A 16,878-nucleotide genomic window follows, 5' to 3' on the forward strand; every position below is an offset into this window, starting at 1 on the left:
AGAGAGAGAGAATCCCAAGCAGGCTCCGAGCTGTCAGCGCAGAACCAGGTGTGGGGCTCGAACCCACAACCTGTGAGATGGTGACCAGAGCCAAAACCAAGAGTCGGATGCTCAGCCGCTTTCGGCCACCCAGGCGCTCCCACTTTAACCATTTCTAAGCGCGCAGTCCAGTGGCCTCAGGCACACGGTACTGGGTTTGAGTGGTCGGTACTTTCGTTCTTAACATGATTTCTGTATCTGCAAGTTTATATAATTAAATGTTTTAGGATGACAGCAGTTAACAGGCAGCCTGCAAACTTCCAGGACACATAACAAGGGGCTCTGGGAGCCGGTCTCCTCACGGGCCCCTCTCCGGCCTCCGGGTGGGCGCTCTCGCGTGCCGGCACACGGTTCCGCGTGGCCCCATTCATCATGTTGTGGTCACACCCGTGCATGTGCCCGTGGACCCCCCCGGTGTCTGCGTGTAAGAGCCTGGGTGAGCCCTGCGTGCGCCCAGGGGTCTCTGCAGGTGCACTGCTCTCTCTCCACCCCCCACCGAGTCTCCCCGGACCTGCGGGTATCTACACACCCATGCGCCAGGGGGCCCGTGTCTCTGAGGACACCTCGTGCCCGAGTACCCACTCCAGTGACACTCTGGAGCCGTGTCTGAGTGCTTCCTCCCGACTGGACGCTCAGTGCATCAGGTCAGTGTGGAAATCAGCTGCGGGGCAGCACATGCTGCACACACATCAGGGCTTCTCTCTCTCTCTCTGCCGGAGAGGTGGTTGTTAAACATTTACCAGAACGCCGCGGGGACCCAGGTCGCTCCGTGTGTCCATGTGACCCCGTGGGTCCCCACGCACGAGCCAGTGCGGGTCCCTGGGGGTCGGAGCACCTGTGTCTCTGTGCATACACGATCCGTGTGCCCTGTGCACCTCTGTGCACCCGTGTGCCCGGGTGAGGCCCTGGCACCCCGTTCCTCTTCAGCAGTTGGTTCCACAGGAAGCCGCTGGGGTGGGAGCGGGGCTGCTGGGACTCCCCGCCCTGCTCCCCGCCCCGCTTCTCAGCGTGTTCCAGCTGTCCGGCCGGGGAGGCTCCCTGCTTCTAGAACCCGGCCTGGGCTGTCCTCAGACCCCTGCCTCCCCCCAAGGCCGGGGTCCACAGAGGCACCGGGCAGGCGGTTGAGAAAGAGGAAGCTGAGGCAGAGTTGGGTCACCCTGCAGTTCCCGAGGGCCCCGCCAGTGCTCCCCCTGGGCCGCCGGGGAGCCTTAGCCATGGGTCGTGGGGGCCACAGCAGCTGGTAGCCGGGCTGGGTCCCCACGGCAGCGAGGACAAGCCCCTCTCTGGTGAGTGACCTTCACAGGGGCCTGGGGGGCCGGTGACCAACAGAGACAGAGTGGCAGTGGCGGGGGCGGGGCGGGGGGGGGGAGGCAGGGTCCTGAGGGGCAGCAGAGACACCACAGGTTGTTTCCCTCCACCTTCCCGCCAGCCTGCTTCCTGAGTGGGCGGGGACGACCGTTTGACCCGCCTGTCTGTTCTGCAGAGGTCTGTGCCCCCGAAAGGTCACCCCCCCCCCCGGGGCCTGGGGTCCACAACGCGTGCAGCCGACAAGAAGATAGAGACCCCTTGTAGCCAAAGCCTGCTTAAGGGACACAGACAGGGGGTGAATGAGGGTGCTCCCTGGGGCAGAGTCCCCACCCCGGGGCAGACTTCGCTTCCTAAACCGGATCGCGGGGGCCCCCACGGACCTCCCTGAAGCAGCATCCAAAGATTGGGGCTCCGGCGTCTGACTTTCAAAACAAACGCTGCCTCTAAAGGCCGATGGCAGTCGTGAGCTGGGCCCACCCCAGTCTTCCCAGGCCCTCTGAGGAGGAGGAGGACGCCGCTCCCTGGAAGCCCTCCAGGTCAGAGCTCTGACCCCGGGAGGCACCCCCTGGCTCCCAGCAAGGCCCACCTTGGGGAGCCTCACATCCGCCCGCCTCGGGGTGGGGCCGAGGGGGGAAAAGGGCTGCGGTTCCAGCAGGGCACACCCAGGCCTGCTTCCGCCCAGCCCCGGGGCCGCCCAGCCCGCAGGTGGCTTCAGTCTTGACGCACCGTGGGGTCTGGTGGCCCGGGAGAACCGGGAGGGGGTGAACCTGGAGGGGAGAGCTGGGGTCCGGGAGGACGGAGCTGGTGAGTTAGGCTGAGGGCACAAGGGAAAGGCCTTGAATGCCACGCTCAGGGGGCGCATTCCCCAGGGTGTCCTGGGCCTTGCATGTGAATCTTAGCACGGTGCCGGGCGCACAGTAGGAGTTCAGGAAGCACAGTAGGCACTCAGCCTGCCGGACCCAGAGCCTTGTTTTCCTGAGGGTTCCAGACAGGTGTGCATCTAGACACTTTCTAAGTCACCCCTAAAAGGGAAAGACTGATGGGGGACCCCAATCTCTGCCATCTCCGCAGGCTGGGCTCTGGTGAGAGAGGGCCAAGCAGAAATGGCAAACCCGGCCTTGGCCTCCGCGGGAGGCTGGCTGGCCCCTGGGGGGGGCGGGGCTTCAGCACCCACAGAAAGTCCTCCCACCTGCCCACCCCCCGGAGGTCGGGGAGCCCCGAGAGGCGTCTGCAGCCCGTGCCGGGAAACGTGTGTGGCGGGAGCCGGGGCATTCAAACCGCAGCTCGGCTCCGCGGGCTATTCTCCGGGTTTCCATGGACGAGCCTGGCCGTCTGCGTGTGACTGAGTGCGCGTGTGTCCGCCACTGTCCGCGTGTGCTGGAGTGCGCTGGGTGCTGCTATGCAAAGTGTGGGTGTTTTTGTATCTTTCCGTTAGCGGAAGATGTGGGGTCACCTACTCACACTATGAGAGCTGACGTCCCGAGGGATGTGCAAATGGGGAGGAGGGCACGTGATGGCCAAGGGCAGAGTTTAAAGGTCAGACAGAGAGGGGCGCCTGGGTGGCTCAGTGGGTTACGTGTCCGACTTTGGCGCCGGTCACGATCTCACGGTTCACGGGTTCTGCGCTGACCCTGAGGAACCTGCTTGGGAGTCTGTCTCTCCCCCTCTCTCTCTGCCTCTCCCCCACTTGCACTGTCTTGCACTCTCTCTCAAAATAAATAAATACACTTAAAAATAAAAAAATAAAATAAAATAAAAAAAGGCCAGACAGAGAAAGGAAGATGGCCAAGGCAGAAGGGAAACTGGAGGACGGAACAGGAAGGAGAAGCTTGGGGCGTAGGGTGGGGGAGGGGCGTTCAAGAAAGAAGGGGTCAGGAAAGGTGAGGCTGGAAACTCCCATTGGAGTTAGCCCCCAGAGAGATCTAGAAGACTGGAGGGGGTGGAAATAGGACTACAAGGGCTGTGGGCTCAAGCGGGTGTCAGGAGGCAAAGGCAGGCGTGCAGATAACCCTTCGGGAAGGGAGGGGACAGAGGGTCACTGAAGAAAGGAGGGACAGACAGCCTTTTCCTCTGAGAGGGCGGCAGCGGGCCAGGACTCCAGAAAGAAGAAAGCCTTGGTCCTCTCACCAGTGACAGTGGTTTGGGGCTGGGAGGTCACAAAGGATTTGGGGGGTGGGGGGAGGGGGTCAGCAGGGAACAAAGAATTTTTCAGACCAGACGCAGGGAGCGAGGGTGCAGTAGGGAGGCCCCACCACCAGGGGGCAGCACCGGCACGGCCACGCGCGCTGACCGGAGCCCGCACACCTGACCTCGCACGCAAAGCCCACTCACCCGACTCACACGTACACAACCGCGCGCGGACACGCAGGAACCCGGGCAGGGACCAGGTAACAGAAGCAGATTTCCCCAGGTCCCAGGTGAGTCTTGTACATCCAACCCCACAGATACCATCAGGCCTTCAGACACACACACAGAATCGCAGGGGTCTTTTTTAAAAACAATATTCAGCTATAAAAAAGGAGGTCCTGCCACTTGGGACAACATGGATGGACTCCGAGGACACTATGCTAAGTGAATAAGTCAGACAGAGAAAGGCAAATGCTGTATGATCTCACTTAAAGGTGGAATCTGAAAACGGCAACCAAACCCATAGAAAAAGAGATTGGATTTCTGGCTTCCAGAGGCAGGGGGTGGGGGTGGGGGGAGGAATTGGAGGAAGGGGCTCAAAAGGGACCAACTTCCAGTGACAAGATAAGTAAGTCCTGGAGATGTGATGCGCACAGCGTGGTGACCAGCATTAACGCCGCTGCGAGGTGTGCTGGAGAAGTCGCTAAGAGAGTAGAAACTAAGAGTTCTCATCACAAGGGAAAAAAAGATTTTTTTTTTTTTTTTGCATCTAAATGGGGTGATGGAAGTTAGCGAAATGTGTTGTGGTCATCCCACAGTATATGAAAGTACAGTCATTATCCCGTGTGCCTTAAAAGCACACGGTGCCGTAGGTCCATTGTATCTCAATAAAACTGGGGGGAAGGGCACCTGGGGGGCTCAGTCGCTTACGCGCCGGACTCCTGATTTCGGCTCAGGTCATGATCTCATGGCTCAGGAGTTCAAGCCCCGAGATGGCACAGAGCCTGCTTGGGATTCTCTCTCTCCCTCTCTCTCTCTGCCCGCCCCGCCCCCCCCCCCCGACTCACACTCTCTCGCGTTTTCTCTCAAAATAAATAAATAAACTTAAAAAAACAAAACGCTGGGGGGAGAACCACCCAGATGTTCCTATTCACCCCCACATGGGCAACTTGGCACCCAAGATTTGCCCTCAAACACACACTCACAGGGGTGCCTGGCTGGCTCGGCTGGAAGAGTGCGTGACTTTGATCTCAGGGTCATGGGTTCAAGCCCCACGGGGGGTGTACAGATTACTTGAATAAATAAAACTTAAACACACACACACACACATGCACAGATGTGAAAATACACACTCTGTGTGCAGACTCACAAACGCAGGGTCAAAATCACAGCCAGTGGTGCACGCACACACACGCAGACGTTCACACACACCCAAGCTCACCTCAGGACCCAGTCTAAACTTGTCTTCTGAGGACCACAATGTCACCACCACTCACAGTGCCGTTTTCTTCGGCCCGTCCTGGGAATGTCTAGTCCGGCCAGGGTGAGATGCCTATAGATGGAGAAGGGGTGAGGGGGGCTTGTGCTCAGGGCTTGGCCTTCCCCCCCAGGCTGGAGTCCCTGGCCCCCCAGCCCCCCTGCCCCTCTGCCCTGGCCCCAAGCTCCCATCAGCTGATGCATCTGGCCGCCCCTGGCGGCAGTCTCCGCCCCTCTTGCTGGCAGCCCCATCCTGGCAGGGATTCCCAGCCAAACTCCTGCTTCAGCCCCTGCTGTGCACCCACCACTCTCGCACGCGTGGGCCCCCATGGCTAACTCAGCGCTCAACCACTCCTGGCCAGCCCTCTCCAAGCGGTGGCTGAAGCGGTGGGCCTTCAAGAGAGGTAAGGGGGCGGGCAGTGGCCAGCAGGCATGTCCCCCCGCCCCCAGCAGGGCTCCCTGGACAGCCTGGAGCCTTTCCTTTGCCTGGGGCACAGGCTCTGCCTGATCTGGCTCCAAATTCCATGATCCCTAGTCCCCCAGGGCCCAACAGAACATCACAGACTTATAGGGTCCTTGTCACTTCAGAGGAACCGTCTCCCCAGGCTCAGCCAGGACCTTGTGTCGGGAGGTAAATTTGCAGAATGAGAATCCACCCCAGAACTCCCTTGGGGCACCCTGGTGACTGGCTGGGGGTTCCTGCTGCTGTTTGCTCCTGGGTGATGGCAGGATGGAAGCTAGGGAGGCAGCCAAAGAGAGGAGGTTTGAGACTCCGAGGGGTTCTGGCAGACATCTCCCTCAAACACAACACACGAAAGGGGTTGGTGGCGGTCCCCTCCCGGGTCCTGGGGCCTCAGTTTACTTCTGTGGGGGCTGGAGAGGCCCCTTGTATTATATCCCCTGAGGCCTGGGCGAATCGCTTTGGCAAAAAGACGCTTCTCCTTAAATCTCAGGATGAGTTTTCCCTTGAAGATAACCAGCCAGTATCAGGGGCCACAGGGTGTGGGGGACAGTGTGATAGGAGCTTCCTGGATGTCCTTCCTCCCGTGCCTCCCACCTTTGCCCGACCCTCGCCCACTCCAGTCCACTGCTTAGCCTCCACTGTCACCTGCATGAGCCAAGTGCCTGTCCAGGGTGACAGTGAGTGTTCATGCAGGAGGGAAGCCAGGGAGAAGATTCATTAGCTCATTCATTCCGCAGACTGGTTGAGGGCCTAATGTGTACCAGGCACCCTGCTTGGGTCAAGAAGGAGACAGGAGTATCAGAGGACCTGGAGGCTGGGGCCGGGGAGACAGAGGGAGGCCCGGAGATTGGGACGCGAGAAAAGAATAGCCAGAAAGGTAGAAGTTGCTCGCCGGTTGTTGAACCCTCGTGATGTTGAGAGAGGCTGAGTGACTTTTGCTCGAGGTCACATAGCAAGCGCATGCTGGAGGGGCCAGGATCTGGTAACAGTTCCATCCCAAAGCTACCTCTGTGCTGTGTTCTGACTGGTAAACGAAGCTGCCAGTGTGGGCAGCCGGAGGGTCTGGGGAGGGCTTTTAAATCCACCAGTGGATGGCAATACCAGAGAACAAGTGCATCAACCATGGACCCCCAAAGTCCCTGTCTGGGACCCAGATCCTTATGAAGTTCCACCCGCTCCTGGCCTCTCCGCCCACCCCATCTTCCTGCCCAGGCACATTGGGACTGATTCACAGGCTGGCAGGTGGGGGAGTGAGCTGAGGACACCAGCAGTCACTCTCACATCCTTTTATGGCTGGGGCTGCAGGGGCTAATGGTGGAACCTGAATCCAGGCTCCTTAGCGAGAAGCATGGTGCTGGGGAGCAGAGTCTTTCCTAACAATGTCCTTCCAGGCTTTAGCCCTGGGAGGAGTAGGGAGATACATAGGAAGAGGGCTTTTTTGTGTGCCCCTCTCAAGCTCTGTAACTGGCCATCTGGACACCTAATGGGACTTCCTGGGAAAATGATAGGGTTGGGTTTGGGGAATGAAACAAGGCTGGGGAAAGGGTAGTTAGGACCTGCAGGGAAGTTGCCTCACCGAATCCGTACTGAGTACATTCTGTGCCTTAACTGGGTTTCCCTCTTGCCTGGCTTCTCTGACTCTGTCCTGCCCCCCTTCTATCTACATCTTCCCCCTCCCCCACTCATCCCCTCAGAATGCTATTTCCTTAATGTAACGAATGCCTCACTGTCTCTGGACACTGCCACCCTATCTATCCCAACTATCCATCCATCCACATATCCATGCATCCATCCAACCAGCCAGCTAGCCAACTATCCATCCATGCAACTATGCATCCATCCATGCATACATTCATCTAACCAATGATCTATCCATCCATCTAATCATCCATCCATCCAATCAGCCAGCCACCCAACTACCCACCCATGCATCCATGTATTTGTGCATGCATGTATCCAGCCACCCAACCAGCCAGTTAGCCAACTATCCATTCATGCCACCATGCATCTATCCATGCATGCATTCACCTAACCATCCACCCATTCGTCCATCCACCTTATCATCTATCCATTCAACTAGCCATCCATCCATCCATCCATTCAACAAACCAACCACATAACCATCCACCTATCTTACCATCTAACCATTCACCCACCTAATCATATACCCATCCATCCATCCAAACAGCCAGGAAGCCAAGGATCCATTCATTCATGCATCCCAGCATCCATCAATCCATTTATATAACCATCTAACCACCCATCCAGCCAACCATTCAACCAACCAACTATCCATTCATCCAGCCATCCAGCCAGCTAGCCAACTATCTAACCATCCGTCCACCTATCCAACAACGTATTCACTCATCCATCCAACCATCCACCCTTCCAATCATTTATTCACTCATCCATACTTTCATCAGCTTACCACAGGATAGCCTGGTGGTTATAAACCCCTGCTTTGGAGGTGGAAATTCCTGGGTTCACATCCAACTCTGCCTCTTACCAGTATGGTATGACCTACGACAAGTTCTCTAAGCCTCAGTTTCCTCTTTTGTAAAGGGAGCACTCGAGGGCTTATGAGGATAGAAGAACGCAAAGTACCTGATAGGCTTAGCACTAGGCAAGGTATACAGGAGCTGATCAATTCACATAAGATTTTACCACTTGGGGCTTGGGGATGTGAAAGCAGGTCAGATATAGTACCTGCCCTCATGAACCTCATGGGCTACAGCAGGGGTCAGCAAGCTTTTTTTCTGAAGTGCCAGAGAGTAAATATTTTTGACTTTGCAGGTCACGTGGTCTCTGATGCAACTATTAAACTCGGCTGTTACAGCATGAAAGCAGTCGTAGATAATACATACACAAATGGACGTGGCTTGTGCTAATAAAACTTTATTTATAAAATCAGATGTTGAACCAGATATAGCCCATGGAACTCCTGGCTTAGAAGGGAACAAGTAAATGGGGCACATGGGTGGCTCAGTCGAGTAACCATCTGACTTCGGCTCAGGTCATGATCTCACGGTTTGTGGGTTCAAGCCCTGTGTCGGGCTCTGTGCTAACAGCTCAGAGCCTGGAGCCTGCTTCAGATTCTGTGTCTCCCTCTCTCTCTGCCATTCCCCCACTCACTCTCTGTCTCTCTGTCTCAAAAATAAACATTAAAAAAAGAGAGAAGGGAACAAGTAAACCAATTACAGTGCAATAGCGGGGTAGAAATTGTGGTTGACCATTGTTTGTGTGAGAAAACCCCAACAAGAATTGTGGTTGGGCATGGAGAGACGGGGGCTGAAATTCAAACAATGGCAGAGAAAAGAAAAGATGATAGAGTGGAGAAATGTCAGGGAGATGAAATTGATGGGGCTTGGTGTCCTGAGGGGTAGTGAGGAGGGAAGGCTGGTCTCCAGGTTTCTGGCCAGGTCACCGGGAAGATAGTACAGTCACCCTGCCACAGGGACATAGGAGGAGGAAAGAAAACAATGAGTTTGGTCTTGGCAGCTGGAGGTTGGAGTATGGATGGGAATACTAGGCAGCAATGACCAGAGTCCCCTGGAGACAATGTCTGGAGTCTGAGGGAAGAGAATCTGCCATCAAAATCAGAGTTCAGTGTGCAACATCAGAGTCAAGGCTCAGTCTGTAAGCAGGGTCAGGATTCAGCTTGTGGCACTAGGATGGAAACTCAGTCTATGACACCAGGATCAGGACTCAGTCTATGATGTTGGGTGGGGGCTCAGTCCATGACACCAGGATGGGGCTCAGTCTATGACACCAGGATCAAGACTCAGTCTATGATGTTGGGTTGGGGCTCAGTCCATGACACCAGGATGGGGTTCAGTCTATGATGTTGGGTGGGGGCTCAGTCCATGACACCAGGATGGGGCTCAGTCTATGACACCAGGATAAAAGTTCAGTCTATGACCTTTGGCATCAGGACTTATAGTCTGTGATACAAAGATTGGGGTTCAGCATGTTATACCAGGATCAGAGTTGAGTCTGTCATCAAAGTCAAGTCCAGCCTATTCTTGGCTCAGAAGCTTCCATAGAAAAGGTAAACTCATCCCTGGCCTTTCACTTTCAGCCTGTGGATCACAGAACCCAACGTCTGAGGTTCTGCCTTTGGCCTCTACAGGCTGTCGAGGCCTCAGGCCTCCATGAGGCCCCTGCCCAGTGAAGCAGGCAGACCCTTCAGTCTTTCCTGAGGCCCCCTGGGCATGAGCGGGGGTGGGACTGACCCTTGGGCCAGCTCCACCTCCCCTCCCAGACTCGCATCAGCCTCCCGGACCCCCCCCCCCCCGCCCCACATCTGGTTTTTCTCCCTCACAGCCTGCTTGTTTTATTCCGACATTTCTCTGAGTCATTGATGCAGCCCTGGCTTCAGGGTGGGGAAGGCAGGAGAGGCGAGACTTAAGGAGGACAGCAGAGCAGAGGCCCTCCGTCAGCCCAGGAGGGCGACGGGAGCACAGGCGTGTTGGAAGCAGTGACGTGCTCACACACTGTGACAGGCCCGGAGCATCAAAGGCTCATTCACCTTGAAGGAAACGGAGCGGCAGCCCGCATGCACCTGCCCCATCAAAGTTCTACAAGGGGCCCCGGGAACGTCGAGAGCAACAGTTTCATTGAGATGTAATTCACACACCAGCCGGTTTACCCCTCCAACGTGTTCAGTTCAATAACTTTAACTACATCCGCAGTATTATGCAGCCATTGCGACAGCTGTAGAACATGTTCATCACCCCAACAGAAACCGTATCTTTCAGCCATCACCCCATAATCCTCTATTTCCCCCAAAGCCCTAGGCAGCCACTAATCTGCCTTCTGTCTCTACAGATTTCACATGCTGCGGGCATTTTATATAAATGCACTCACGTAGCATGTGGTCTTTGTAGGCTGGCTTCTTCGCTTGTAAGGTCTTCAAGGTCAATCCTCACGTTGTAGCCGTGTCCAAACTCCCTTCCCTTTAGTGGCTGAATCCTACTGCTCCGTGTGCCTCCGTCACTCTTGTGTATCTATTCGTCCACTGGTGCCTATTTGGGTTAGGGACATCACCAGCCTTCCCCTGTGCCAGCAACAATGGTCGCAGGCAAGGTGGCCACAAACATATCACCCTAGCTAGACCCTTTGGAGAATGACAGCAGATGTTGGCTCATAATTATCCTGGCCCAGCATTAACTAGGACGGTCCATGGGGTCACCCGGCCACAGGGGACCCAAGCTGCGGACCTAACTCGGCGCTTTCCAAAGGCATCTGACCTCCCACTCCCCACCCCATCTCGGCCCCACCTGAGACCCCCATTGCTGTCACTTAGGACGCGCTGGTCTCCTCCCTGGTTTTGGCAGAGTCCGGGATGTCTTTGGAGGGGGGTTGGAGCAGGGACGATGTCGAGGCAATGCAAGGAAATGAAACGCACATGAGAGAGGCACCACAGGTCGGGGGCGGACAGAGATTTCTGGAAGGAACAGGGTGAGGTCTTCAGGCAGGCAGCCTCAGAGCAGGAACGGAAGGGGAGGGTCTCAAGCAGCAGGTCCCGCAGGGGCGGGGACCAGGCACAGAAGGAATATCCTGGTGGACATCAGTGGCCGGGCTAAGAGTCTCAATATTCCTCCTGCGAGCGATCAGGAGCCTCCACGGGGATTCGAATAGGTAGGGGGACTGTGCTGGCTGCATTGTAAAGGGCAGGGGGAGAGAAAAAGTGGATACCCCCCCCTTCCCACAGCAGGGGGCTCAGCCCAAGACCCGACGTCAAGGCAGGACCTAGAGGGCAAGGAAGGTGGCCAAGACTGGCCAAGTGCCCCAGGACTACGCTCCACACACTAGGGCCCCTGCATCCTCCCCACAGCTCTGAAAGGCAGGCATTGTCACGCCCACCTCCCAGGTGAGGAAACTGAGGCTCAAAGAGGTACTTTCCCCAAAGGTGTGCAACCATTAGAGGCAAGTCCAGGCAAGGACACAGTCTGGTTGACCCTAAAGTCCTTGTTTTCTCCTCTCTGCCATGGCAACCAGAAAACCCTGAAACTTCAAATACGACCCAAAGGCAGGGGTAGCCTGGGGTCCCCCCATCAGAGACCCTCCCAATGTGGGCATTGGGCGCTTGTGCTCGGTCTTAAGGAGCCATTCTCTCGAATGAGGGCTTTTTGCCAGAGCAGGTATGACAAATCAATTTCATCTCACGAGTCCACTCTGATGAACTCTAAGGAGCTGCTAGAAATGGTCCCGGGGCGGGGGAGGGGGCAGGGGGGTGGGAGTCCGAGGGGCTGAATGATCAGTCAGCAGGAAAGAGCCTCCTGTGTGAATACAAACGTCTGCCACAGGCTCAGGAGGCAGGATGGGGAAGTGACGGCACACACGTGTCTTTGCTTCAAGATCTTTGAGACCATCTCCTTCCACCAGCCCATCTTATAGATGAGGCAACCGAGGCCCCGGGAGAGCAGCAGCAGCTGCAGAACTCAAGAGTCCTCTCCCCTCAGCCCGTCGCACTTGGCCCTGACACCTCGTCCCTCGTTTCTCTACAGGTTCTGAGCCCAAGCCATGTGTCCAGCCCTTTGACCGTGAAGCAGCAGCATCAGCCACCGGGAGCAGCGGCGGCCCCTGGAGGCCTGGGCGTCCAGACTTTCCCACCATGGAGGATGAGCAGGCAGGTGTCTGGTGGCTGAGACGGGTGGGAGCCGACGACAGCAGGGGCGGCACATACACTTTTAGGAGTGCTTTGTTTCCGAGAACTCTCATTAAAACCTGGCAAGGTAGTGACCGTCCCGTTTGACCAGCGACGAGGAGGCTGGAATCCTTCCTGGGGCAAGGAGAGGGAGGGAGGGATGTGGAGACGAATGGGTGCACGGAAGAAGGAGGCACTGACAGAGGGAGGGGTACACGGACGGACGGACGGATGGGAAGAAGGAAGGAAGGGTGGGTGGATAGACAGATGGAGGAAAAAGGAGGAGAAAGCTTCCCCGGGGAGCTCCGGGCCAGAGCAGCCTTGCAGAGTGGTCCCAAGTCAGGCTGAGGTGGGCAGACCCACATCTGCTGTGTCCCCACATCAATCAGGTGTCGCCTGTGGGCGGCTCAGGAAGAGGTGTGGCTTCCTGGAAGGGGTCTGACAGCCGATAGTCACCTGCTGACATCCTGGGTTGGCACATCTTTGCTGAAGGGGGGTCTGGGTGGCATTTTACACCACCCCCCACACTAAAGGAGGGTCCAATACAGTTAAAGCACACAAGGCGTCCTGTGTATCCGTCCCTTCATTTTGTAGGAGGAGAGACTAGGGCCCAGCAGGGTAAGAATCTGCCCAAGTGGGGGAGCCTGGGTGGCTCAGTCAGTTAAGTGTCCCAAGTGTCTGACTGTTGGTTTCGGCTCAGGTCATGTTCTCACGGTTCCTGGGTTCGAGCCCCACATCGGGCTTAGTGCTGCTGGCACGGAGCCTGCTTGCGATTCTCTCTCTCTCTCTCTCTCTCTCTCTCTCTCTCTCAGTCTCTCTCATTCTCTAGAAAAAAAGAAATAAATCGGCCCAAGGGTCAGCAAGGATCCAGTGTGCACAAAGACAGGAGCAGGACCCAAGTGCAGTTCAGGGCTCTGGACCTCTTCCCATAGGAACTGTCAGCTGCAGGCAGTTGGGCAGATGAGGTGGTAATGGGGGGACCCCTCCCCCGCGTCCCTGTCATTGTCATCTACTTGGTCACCAGAGTTGGAGGCCAGTGGAAGGTACTTCCCTGTCCCTTCCCTCCTGCTCTCTCACCCGAGCCCTGTGAACGCTGCACCTGCACCCCTGTCCGTGTTTCTCCTTTCTTCTCCGCTGCCCCGGTGGAGGCCACCAGGATCACTCACCCCCCCAGGGGTCCTTCTCACTCCACCAGGCTTCCCCTCCCCACTCCCCCCTCCAGGCCCATCTCAACTCTGCATCTTGCACACCATCTTTGGTCTTTCTGATCTTTCCGAAGACAAACCACAGTCGCCCCCCGCCCCCCGCACCCTGCCTGAACTCCCTACCACCGCTATTTGGAACTTAGAGATTAAGTTCTTACGTGATCTACCAGGCCTGCTGATCCGGCCCCATCTCCCCCCTCCACACCTCCAGACAGAAGGAACGCCAGTTGTTGGAAGGCAGCGGGATCCCTCAAACCTGCAGGCTTCTGAATATCCTGTTCTTTTGATGCCTGGAATGCCCTCACCTGTGGCCTCTGCCTCACCAACTCTTATTTGTTCCTTCGCTATCACCTCCTCCGGGAAGACCCCCTGATTTCTTTCTTTCTTTCTCTCTTTCTTTCTTTCTTTCTTTCTTTCTTTCTCTCTTTCTCTCTTTCTTTTTCTTCTTCTATTTCTTCTTCTTCTTCTTCTTCTTCTTCTTCTTCTTCTTCTTCTTCTCCTTCTTTTTTACATTTAATAGGACACTTCTTGAAAGTCTCCTGTCTACTAATTGGTAAGATGTAGACCTTTTTAAAATACATGAAACTTGACCAATATGTGAAACTTGACCAGTTCGAGAGATCATTTACATGTCATGTGGACACTATTTTATGTGGTTGGATATAGGGTTTTTTTGGTTTGGGATGAGCTCTGGAAGGTATCTAAAGATTGTCTAAATTTTCCTAATTGGGTTGTACTTAATAGCTTTTTTATTTTTATTTTTTTACTTTTATTTATTTTTGAGAGACAGAGCGCGAGCAGAGGAGGGAGGAGACACAGAATCCAAAGCAGGCTCCAGGCTCTGAGCAAGTGTTCAGCAGAGCCTGATGTGGGGGCCTGAACCCACGAACCGTGAGATCATGACCTGAGCCGAAGTCGGACGCGTAACTGACTGAGCCACCCAGGCGCCCCAGGTTTCCCCCCCCCCTTTTAGTAACAGAGTCTTTTTATTTTATTTTTTTTATTTTTTTTTTTTTTTATTTATTTTTGGGACAGAGAGAGACAGAGCATGAACGGGGGAGGGGCAGAGAGAGAGGGAGACACAGAATCGGAAACAGACTCCAGGCTCCGAGCCATCAGCCCAGAGCCTGACGCGGGGCTCGAACTCACAGACCGCGAGATCGTGACCTGGCTGAAGTCGGACGCTTAACCGACTGCGCCACCCAGGCGCCCCCAGAGTCTTTTTATTGATAACTTCCCAACAGCATCTGTAAACATCGGGTACAAAAATATTCCGTTTAACTCTGTTTCCCAAGGTCTCAGCTTGCTCCAAGGAGGTCCTGGGAGGGGCCTGCTGGGCCCTGAGGGTTCACACCTCTGGTCAGGGAAACACAGACCTCATCAGGCTTGCAGCTGAATGGCCCGCCTCCATCTTGAGCCTTCTACAACTGTCTCAGAAGCCTCCTTGAGATAGCAACTGGAGACAGCATTCAATACTTTTGTTGGAGGAAAGGGCAGGGAGACCAGAATTAGTAGGTGCAGGGATGGGTTGGGGTGAACTCAGACCCAACAGTGCTGATCACACACTTTGAGGTGGTCTTGACCAGGGCATCGGGCAGGGGCCTTCTGGCTCCAGTCTCTGGGAGCCTTTAAATGTTTAGAGCAGACCTCGAGCCTGGCTCTGGAAAAGCTCCCTTATGTCCAGCCCAGTAACTCCAGCTGAGCTGGTCATCCCCTGGCCTGGCAGAGGGGTCTGCAGAAGACTTAATAGGTTTGTTTACACAAACGATTACATTGGTTTTGTACTTGAAAGTAGAGGGGAGGGGCGCCTGGGTGGCTCGGTCGGTTGGGCGTCCGACTTCGGCTCAGGTCACGATCTCGCGGTCCGTGAGTTCAAGCCCCGCGTCGGGCTCTGTGCTGACAGCTCAGAACCTGGAGCCTGTTTCAGATTCTGTGTCTCCCTCTCTCTGACCTTCCCCCATTCATGCTCTGTCTCTCTCTGTCTCAAAAATGAATAAACGTTAAAAAATTAAAAAAAAAAAAGAAAGTAGAGGGGATTTTCTTTCTTTCTTTCTTTCTTTCTTTCTTTCTTTCTAGTAATCTCCATCCCCAATGTGGGGCTCAAACTCTCAATCCTGAGATCAGGAGCCCACACACTCCACCTGCTGAGCCAGCCGGGCACCCCGAGGGGATTTTCTAAGTAAAATTCCGATCCAGAATTCCTGTCCCTCCAGACAGGGCCAGCTGGCCTCCCTCAGTTCTTCAGCCTGCTTCCTGGAACATTCTATCACCCTTGATTCTAATGGCTGGGTTAAACCATCCCTCCTATCCAACTAGCTCGGGGAGGGCAGGGACGGACTGTGTGACTGCATCTAACACAACCATCTTCCCCCCCAGAGGAAGAGCCCTGAGTCCCGAAATAGGAAAACAACCACTAACATAAGATCACTTCCACTGATCCAGGGTTTGCGATGTGTCCACACCACCTCGTACGCACACAGCAAGTAATCCTACAAGAAGGCAGCATTACACCCATTTTACAGATGAGAAAACTGAGGCCACGAGAGGGGCTGGAACTTGCCCGAGGTCACACTGAGCTAATACAAGTCATACCAGGGAGGCAACCCTTTGACTAAGGTTTTTCTACTCAGGAGCCATCTGCCCTGCCATTTATTTGTACTTTGTTTGGTGCCCGTCTCCTTTCCTACCTGATGAAATGGAACCGGAGAAACCACACGCTTAAAGTTGCTCTGGCAGGCCGTGGCTTACTAACGATACAAGATAAGGAACTATTCACATTTTGAAGTTTATCCGTGTACGATCCAAATCTGCACCTTGTAAGCCCTTCTGCAGAGTGGGCATTCCGGGGACATCTCGCCTCTGAGTCTGACTGGGGGAGCTCATTCCCCCCCCCACATCCCCCCAGTGGCCGGAGGCCCAGGCTCCTCAGGGGCCATGAGCAAGAGCCTGGATTTATCGCCTCCTCTCTGGGGGCGTCAGGCCCAGCACACACTGTTCAGTCGGATGCCTGGAAAGGCCCCCATTGGGCTGGCTCCCACCTTTTCTCACCCGGGCAATGTTGGAGGAAAGAGGTTTCGAAGCAAAGGATGAGGCACCCCCCTCCCCACTGTCTCCCTCGGGGTACCTGCTGCTGGGAGCTAGGACAGCCTGTGCCACAACTGCCCATCACCCCTGCCACCCCCAGCCCTGGCCACAATCCCACTTCTGCCTCCGGTGAGGGAGGCCAGATGCAGAGGAGGGGGAGGGGGCCCGGCCCAGGCCAAGAGGCTGTCCTGACATGTTTATGTTTACAGAAGGAGAAAAACCAGAGACACGAGGAAACCTTTCGGGCAGTGGCAGGGGAGATGGGAGTCCGTAGAGGTTGTCCAGCCACCAGGGACGGGACTGGAGTGATTTGCGGAAAGGGGAGACCCGCGAGGAGGTCACAGGAAGGGGAGGGGCGCCCGGGGCCAGCCGCAGCCAGAGACGGGAGAAGCGGGAGAAGAGGGAGCCTGGCATATGAAGGACAGAGGGAGGAAGTGGAGGCAGAGAAGGAGCAGCCAGGGAGGGGAGGACAAAGATCAGCGGGTCCAAAGGGAAGATTCAAGGAAAAGGGAGGCTGTGCGAGCCGT

The 16,878-nt window shown here is 55.6% G+C and overlaps 1 protein-coding gene across 2 annotated transcripts in view; it reads left to right on the top strand.

Moving 5' to 3' along the window:
• The first annotated feature begins 1,025 nt into the window (after nt 1-1,025).
• Nucleotides 1,026-16,878, top strand: part of ARHGEF18 (Rho/Rac guanine nucleotide exchange factor 18) — an 85,305-nt gene continuing 69,452 nt past the window's right edge. The window contains exons 1-2 of one of the 2 annotated variants that reach the window (XM_058728845.1): nt 1,026-1,325; nt 11,923-12,044. In XM_058728845.1, coding sequence (XP_058584828.1) covers nt 12,030-12,044 — 15 coding nt within the window. In that variant the 5' untranslated portion in view covers nt 1,026-1,325; nt 11,923-12,029. Of the gene's footprint in view, nt 1,326-5,191; nt 5,355-11,922; nt 12,045-16,878 lie in introns of those variants that run through there. The other variant, XM_058728844.1, reaches the window with a different exon arrangement.

Source organism: Neofelis nebulosa, chromosome 4, assembly GCF_028018385.1.
Source record: "Neofelis nebulosa isolate mNeoNeb1 chromosome 4, mNeoNeb1.pri, whole genome shotgun sequence".
Taxonomy (NCBI): Eukaryota; Metazoa; Chordata; class Mammalia; order Carnivora; family Felidae; genus Neofelis; species Neofelis nebulosa.